Source organism: Neltuma alba, unplaced genomic scaffold, assembly GCF_004799145.2.
Source record: "Neltuma alba isolate B1F8T4 unplaced genomic scaffold, ASM479914v2 tig00013512_pilon, whole genome shotgun sequence".
Taxonomy (NCBI): domain Eukaryota; kingdom Viridiplantae; phylum Streptophyta; class Magnoliopsida; order Fabales; family Fabaceae; genus Neltuma; species Neltuma alba.
This window is the reverse complement of record NW_021637734.1, coordinates 86754-93911: the sequence shown is the minus strand read 5'-3', so window position 1 is coordinate 93911 and position 7158 is coordinate 86754. Positions and strand designations below refer to the sequence as shown.

The 7158-nt window shown below is 38.6% G+C and overlaps 2 protein-coding genes across 6 annotated transcripts; one reads left to right on the top strand and one right to left on the bottom strand.

Annotated features, from left to right (window-relative positions):
* The first annotated feature begins 1760 nt into the window (after positions 1–1760).
* On the top strand, positions 1761–4070 carry LOC114737951 (manganese-dependent ADP-ribose/CDP-alcohol diphosphatase-like). Of its 5 annotated transcripts, none has more exons than XM_028925956.1 (2): positions 1761–1931; positions 2852–4070. In XM_028925956.1, the coding sequence occupies exon 2, from the start codon at positions 2873–2875 to the stop codon at positions 3845–3847; it is 975 nt and encodes a 324-aa protein (XP_028781789.1). In that variant the 5' UTR covers positions 1761–1931; positions 2852–2872; the 3' UTR covers positions 3848–4070. The 5 variants fall into 5 exon arrangements, with proteins under 5 accessions (XP_028781789.1, XP_028781788.1, XP_028781786.1 ...); XM_028925955.1 differs by having other exon boundaries at positions 2762–4070; XM_028925953.1 differs by having other exon boundaries at positions 2746–4070.
* A 433-nt stretch (positions 4071–4503) lies between these two features.
* LOC114737958 (high-affinity nitrate transporter 3.1-like) lies at positions 4504–5668 on the bottom strand. The gene is made up of 2 exons (XM_028925964.1): positions 5433–5668; positions 4504–5300 (listed from the first exon to the last, which is right to left on the bottom strand). The coding sequence occupies exons 1-2, from the start codon at positions 5560–5562 to the stop codon at positions 4789–4791; spliced, it is 642 nt and encodes a 213-aa protein (XP_028781797.1). The 5' UTR covers positions 5563–5668; the 3' UTR covers positions 4504–4788.
* Between the last annotated feature and the right edge of the window lie 1490 nt (positions 5669–7158).

Genomic DNA, 7158 nt, shown 5'->3' with positions numbered 1-7158 from the left:
CCTCCTATCCTGAATGTAGGACTTAGTCTGAGGGTAAATTTTGATCCTAAGTGTAAGTCATTTATCTACCTTCTTTCTCATATTCATAATCAAGTAATTAATTTAGTTTCTTTAATTTATTTAAATTAGATAAATAGATTTTATATTAAGAATTAACTGAGTGTATACTTGATTTTCCTATTTTACTTCATCCCATAATTTGTAAATTAACTCTATCAATCATTTTTTTCCTCCCCAAATAGCCATCACCGTGTGTTTTTTCAAACTATTACTTACTCATCAATTTTTCAAATATTCCGTTTGATTCCGATGGCAGGAGAGAAGAGAGAGGAGAGAGCAAGGCAAAATCGATCTATGCGTGATGAAGTTTACTTTTTTATTCAAAATAATGTATGTGTTAGACTTATTAGGACAATGGGACAAATAGCAAAGGTAAAATTCATCTTCGCATGAACGACTTTCTTACGATCTTAAACTCGTTCTTTTTATGAACGATTTTAAGTATAGTATTCTGGTAAATAATTTTCACTTTGCAAGATTTTGATAATATGTTTTACTGTTTGCAGTATATCAGTAAAAAAGCCGGAAATTGATGATGCTTCTATCGGCATTTATGATTTAACTTTCTTCTCAAAATATGTCGTCGTGATAAAATTGTTTGCTCTCGTCTCTTGGCCGCCCAAACTTCCAACTTTGAAGCAAAGGACCGTGAATTTAGTTATTCGTAGGCAACTATTAATTATATTTTAAGTCATGTAAATTAATTAATACTACGTTCAGACTTTAATATAAGAGCTAATTGATTGAAACAGGCTAAGAAAATTTATTAAGTTAATTATTTGTAATTAATAGGTGTTGTCTTCCCTGAAATATCCTTATTAATAATGTGTGTTAGGATTAACATTTCATATAAACCTTTAACATCTACAATCATTATAAGGATATTTTGGAGAAAAAAAGAGATAAATATAGAAAATAAAGTAAATCATGGTCTTATATTTATAATCAAATTAAATGTTAAACTAGCTCGTATGTTAAGGAGTGTAGTTAGTATATACAAATGCAAAAAAAAGGTCCACATTTCACAAGTTACAAACCATTACACAACATGTCATGGTCTTCATGTATTGAGACTCTGAAATATCTCTCTGTACACAACTTTCTTGGTCTTCTTTTCACCTCCATTCTCATATGTGTTCACAACAATATTCAAACATTTCATTGATTTTACCTAGATAATGCCACATGGAGTCAAACACAAACATCACAAAATTTCGTGATTGGCGCCAGCAAGCGCGTGATGCGCACATATGGGAAGTAGAGTCAAACACTGCCGTCCGCCGGATCTTTGGACGCGTGTATGGCGTAATGGCCTCATTCCTTTTGTGACCGCTTTTTTGATGATTTATTGTTCACGGGAATCCTACGCTTTTCGTTTTGCTCCCCCGTACCAAAATGCAATTCAATTATATTCAAGGGTGTTAAAAAGTGTTCTCAGTAAAAAATAAAATTTTTTTACATACTTATTTTAAATTTCGTAAAATTATTATTTAAATATTTTTTATTTTTCTGTCCTCATGACACGTGTAATATAATCTCGAGTACATTCTTAATTGATTACTTTGAGCTACTCGACATATTTAAAAATGGAATTGTGTGGTTGCACACTTGCACTTGAAATTGTACTCGCATTGAGGGCTAGTTTTGTTTGTTCCCCCTTCTGAAATCTCTTAATAATTGAATGAATCAATTACGGGGAAGCCAGACGATAACTGACGAGATGCCAGAAGGCTCCCAGGGATTGGAGAAGAATTGAAGTGTCTCGCACTTTAAAAACAGTCATTTCATCATTCCAACATCCAAATTCTTACGCAAACATAAACTCGCGCCTCTTTCATCAAGTTTCGCTCTTTCCGATTTTCTTAGCACTGGTACGTTTCGTCTCTTTCTCTCTCCTCTTGTCTGGTGGATTCTTTCTCCTGGGTTAATATTGTCCTTTTTGTATCGTTGGATGGGTTATGAGTTGATCCCTCCTGATGCTTATTGATCGGGAGCAAATATGAGTTCTTCGTGGAGTTTCATCCCGCGGCGGTTACTCTTATATTTCATTACTCTTGCTTGCTCATTATTTCTGTTACACTTTTTCCCCGGGGAAACTCTATTTCTGTACTGTGTTTTAGCGATTTTCCCTTTTAAATGCCCTTTATTTTTTTGCATCGCTTTCGTTCCTAAAGGGACAGCGGGGAATTAGATTCGACGGGTCGCGGTTTATGTGAATATCTTAATTTGATTTGTATATGTTGATGGGATGATATCTTGAATTGTTGATCACGAGCAGCTGTGTGATTTGGGGGTTCAATTTTGTTGGGGTTCATTCAACAAACAAAGGATTCGTTGAAGAATGCCGGAATGTGTTGATACTAACCATCAAGTTAATTTGTCAAATGTACGTATAATTTCATTCAATATAGGAACAATCACAAGTCTTCCAGCGTTGTTCCCAGACACCTAATTGGGTTAAGTGATAGCTGGGATTTTAAGTTAAAGCACGAGAATGTAGAAAAAGTCTAAATTAGTCGGTAAGACTGGCATCTGTGTTAACCATATTCCTAAAATTTGTATTATATTCTCAGGTCATTCTGATTGCCTGCTACTTCTGTTTGTTCTTCTGTACATTCTTCACAATAACTTATGACGTTTCTGTAAATTGGACGGTGACTGTTCTTGTTAATTGTCGGATGATAGCTAAGTTGACTGGCAGGATGAGATGGGTGCTTCTTGCCTGATTTTGTTTTGATTGAACTTCTAAGCACTTCAGTTCTTGGCTGACAATAAATTCATACCCTCTCAGGAACTTGTAGAAGTGTGAACCATGGGTACGTCTAAAGGACTAGCCATTTCACAAGGGAGAGAACCTCTCTTTTCATTTGGATTGATCTCTGATGTCCAGTATGCTGACATTCCTGATGGTCGCTCATTCCTTGGAGTTCCTCGTTATTATAGGCATAGCATTCTCGTATTACAGAGAGCAGTGAAAGCGTGGAATGATCATCAGCGGCATAAATTTGTGATAAATTTTGGGGACATTGTTGATGGATACTGTCCCAAAGATCAATCTTATAGTACCGTGAAGAAAGTTGTGAATGAATTTGACAAGTTCAAGGGAGCCGTGTATCATATGATAGGCAATCACTGTCTATACAACCTTCCTCGCAGCAAGTTACTTCCGCTATTGAACATTCAGAGTCCTGAGGGCCATGCTTACTATGATTTTTCTCCTGTGCCAGAATATAGATTTGTAGTTCTGGATGGCTATGACGTTAGTGCCATTGGTTGGCCTCAAGATCATCCAAGAACATTGGAGGCCTTGAAAATCCTCCGAGAAAAGAATCCAAATGTAGATAAGAACAGTCCTGTAGGTTTAATGGGGCTCGAAAGGAGGTTTCTCATGTTCAATGGAGCTGTTGGAAAGGAACAGATGGAATGGCTGAATGGTGTTCTTGAGGAAGCAACTGAATTGAAACAGAAGGTGGTGGTCTGTTGCCATCTGCCTCTAGACCCAGGGGCCTCAACCGGAGAGGCACTGTTATGGAACTACGATGAAGTAATAGATTTGATTCACCGATATAATTGCGTTAAGCTCTGTCTAGCTGGACACGATCACAAAGGTGGGTTCTGTATTGATTCCCATGGGGTGTATCATAGAGTTCTCGAAGCTGCCTTAGAATGTCCTCCCGGCACGGATGCATTTGGATATATTAATGTTTATACTGACAGGATATCACTTGTGGGTACAGGCAGAATGGCTAGTGAAGACATGCATTTTAGTCCCCAAGGCGATTTTTAATTTAAGGAAGACACAAATTGTTTGATGATACAGCGTGCTGGGATCTTATTGTAAGTCCAACTCTGAGGGAAATTGATGTTTCTATAAATTTATTATGACTTGCATGTTGATGAGCGGTAAACAGCTTGTCCAAGTTTTTCCCTTTGTATTAGAGATTACCTGACATTGTATTTTCCCATGACTGCGCTTCTAACAAGTAAAAAGCAATACACGGGTTTGCTTATGGCGCGCGCGCGCGCCGCACACAATTCTTCTTCTGTTCGTTGATTGTGACGGGTAAGCCTGTTAACCTGAATGTTTTGGCTTCTCACCGGAGTTCAGCGTTTGCTCTGTGACCGTGTCACACACCCCACCAACGGGTAAATAACCTCAAGGTCAACTCCCAACCATGAGAATGCAAACTGCTTCTGTTAGACACTCTGGCTATTTGAATACATTGTTTAAGAAATAAAAAACCGTAACCGTCTTCTTCCCCATGAGTGAGATAGTGTCACTTTGGCCAGTGATAATGTTACTTGTATATATCTGTAATTTAATAAAGCTTGATCGAGATAGATAATTAAGAAAAGAATAAATGCTGCCGCATAATTTTAACTCGTAATAGTTAAGCCCCTCATCAAATCTATAGTTTATTTTTAGAGCAGAATAACTGAGGATGATGCGAATTAACAAGGCAGCATTAATGACTGAACTTACAGAACTCTATATTGCAGACAAATAAGTAAAAATAGGAGTGGCATTCCATCCCTTACTTATTTCTTCCTTATATCCTTAAAAATATAGACAACAACAATGGAACACCAACTTCCAAACCAGACAATTCTGCCTTCCTGGACAACGGGACAAAGGCCATTTTAGTCTGGGTAAAAGTGACTACAAGCTTGGGGAATTTAACACTGAATAGAAAACCAGTACTGCATGTCGTTTTACCTAGTAACACACTATTGACTTGTCATCTCTATCTTAGGTTGGGAAACCTTTGCCTTTCTCTTCTCAATATAGAAGAAAAAGAAGAGGGACACCACAGAGAAAGCACTAAAAACAGCCGAGCAGATATCCAGGGAGGCATGGCGTCCACTGATTCCCTGCACTTCGAACAAATTTTTTGTCTTGGCGGCGTCCGTGGTCTGACCGTAAGCCACTTCGTGGTCGTCGGCGTCAAAGGCGTAGGCGCGCACGAAGTACGTGGCCGTGGGCACGTCTTTCTCTACAGTCCACTCGAAACTCTGCGTGGTCGGGTTGGAAGCATCGTAGGGTCTTGATACGATGTCGTGCTGGCAAGTCTTGTCCCTCGAGAGCTCCTCCTCCGTCTTCCTCCAAGCGCGATCTTTCTGGCTGATCGGCGCGTAGCACAGCTTCACCTTGATCTTCTTGTAGGCCGAGTCCGTCCCAGCCGGCAAGGTTCTGTTTAAACCCCATGTCACTTTGATTTTACCTTCTCCAGCTTCCAGAACTGCCAAGTTAATTACATGATCATGATCAATTCACTTAATTATAGTCAATCCGAAATCAAAACGGGAAAGAGTTATAATAATGGCGAATGAATGGAGAATTTGAGAAACAGAAGGTTGTGAATCGTGATTACCTTGGCCCTGTGTGGGTGAAGCAGTGACGTCAAGGGTCTGTTTCAGGGCAGAGAAAAGGCGGTTGCCATAACAGGAACCTGATAAAAAGCAAAGAAGAAGCGACGCTACCACAAGTCCACGTGCTGCCATATTTGCTTCCAAGTTTCTGGAGAAAAGTTAAGAGAAGGAGGAGTCCGAGTGATACAGGCAAAAGCGAATTGGGAATGGTGGGGAATATAGGGTTCTTCTCCTTTTATACAAGTTCCTCAACCCTCTATTAAATAATCAATCAAAGTTGCAGACTCCACATAAAACCAAGCATGGAAGTCAAAGGCTCCAACTTTTATTGATCTTGAACAAAAGGGATGTGGACGGGAAGCAAAGTAAAAGTGGCCTTTGAGCATGTGCTAGGGACGTTACCGAAATTAGCACCACCTGACTGTGCTATTACTTTATTAGCGGAGAATTCTCTTGTAATTTTTTTACCCAGAAATGAAAAAAAAACAAAAAAGTTGTTTGAGTAGAATTCTGACGGGTGTATCTGAATTTGGGGCTTTGCTGAGTTTTATTTATTGCCTTCTTGTCTTCTCTCTTCTGCTTGGTTCCAATTGAGTTTGTCCAAACTCTATTATAGATTGAATCGAACAGAGTGAGATCAACTCGAAAGAAATATATGTAAAAAGAAACTCTCCTATAAATAAGATTAAGTTTGATTTTTATTATCCTCGAATTAATTAGGTTGATTGGTTTACTCCAATTTCACTCCGTGCAAACCTAATCAAATTACCGAGAAAAAATAATAGAAATTAAAATTTAATTTATTGACAATTATAATTTTTTAAAAAAATATAGTCCAATCGAAGCAAATGGGTCTATTAATTTTACTGAATTAATGAATTGGATTGGTCATGTTATTATATGGATCCGCAAAACGCGCCAAAGTAACCCAAGCTCTGAGGTCTACTTAAATTATGGAGCATCCGAATGACTCCGTACAATTCGTCTCTTCTCACGTAATAAGTAGTTCTGTTGTCCCCACATGCCTTAGAAAGGGCAAAGGAACAAACCAATGGGGAGGGGGAGAAATGGCATAGCTATCCGGTTCAGGAAAAGCCAACCCAACAACACATGGTGGGAAGTCTCGCAGTTGCTGAACCAATTTTAAATTTAGCCGTTTGCGCCCACAAATCACAACTTGGTTGGCCTCCTCAACAATTTGTGCTCCAAGTTGTTCCCCTTTCATAAAATTCAACCATTATTATTATATTGCCAGAACATCACATTACTACCTCGTCATCTACCCCCTCTCTTCTGTCTGCCGTACACTACTCGTCTTCCAAGTTTTTGTCGCTGCTGAATGTGAAATAATATACCCCCATGTATGCAACACAATCTGACGTCCACTTTCTTAGCTACTCGTTCGTTGATACGAGCAGGAGAGTTCTCCTCTTCTTCTTCTTCTTTTTTTTGCCTGGTGATAAGAGTTCTCTTCTTTTACTTCCATTTGCTTTTTACTACTATACGTCAAGTTCTGATGAATTTTTCTCTTCTTCCATGGGTTTAATTTAGTTAGAAGAGGGTGAGAGGCGTTTGCTTATTGGATCAAATGTTTCGTTGACAGTAGTGAAATAAATTGTTAGTCCATGTGGTTTCATTCCGCGAAGAACATAAACATTAGTGTTGAATTATTGGATCTGAGGACCGGTATGGTATACACATTATGGAACTCAGATCTGAGCATCAAGG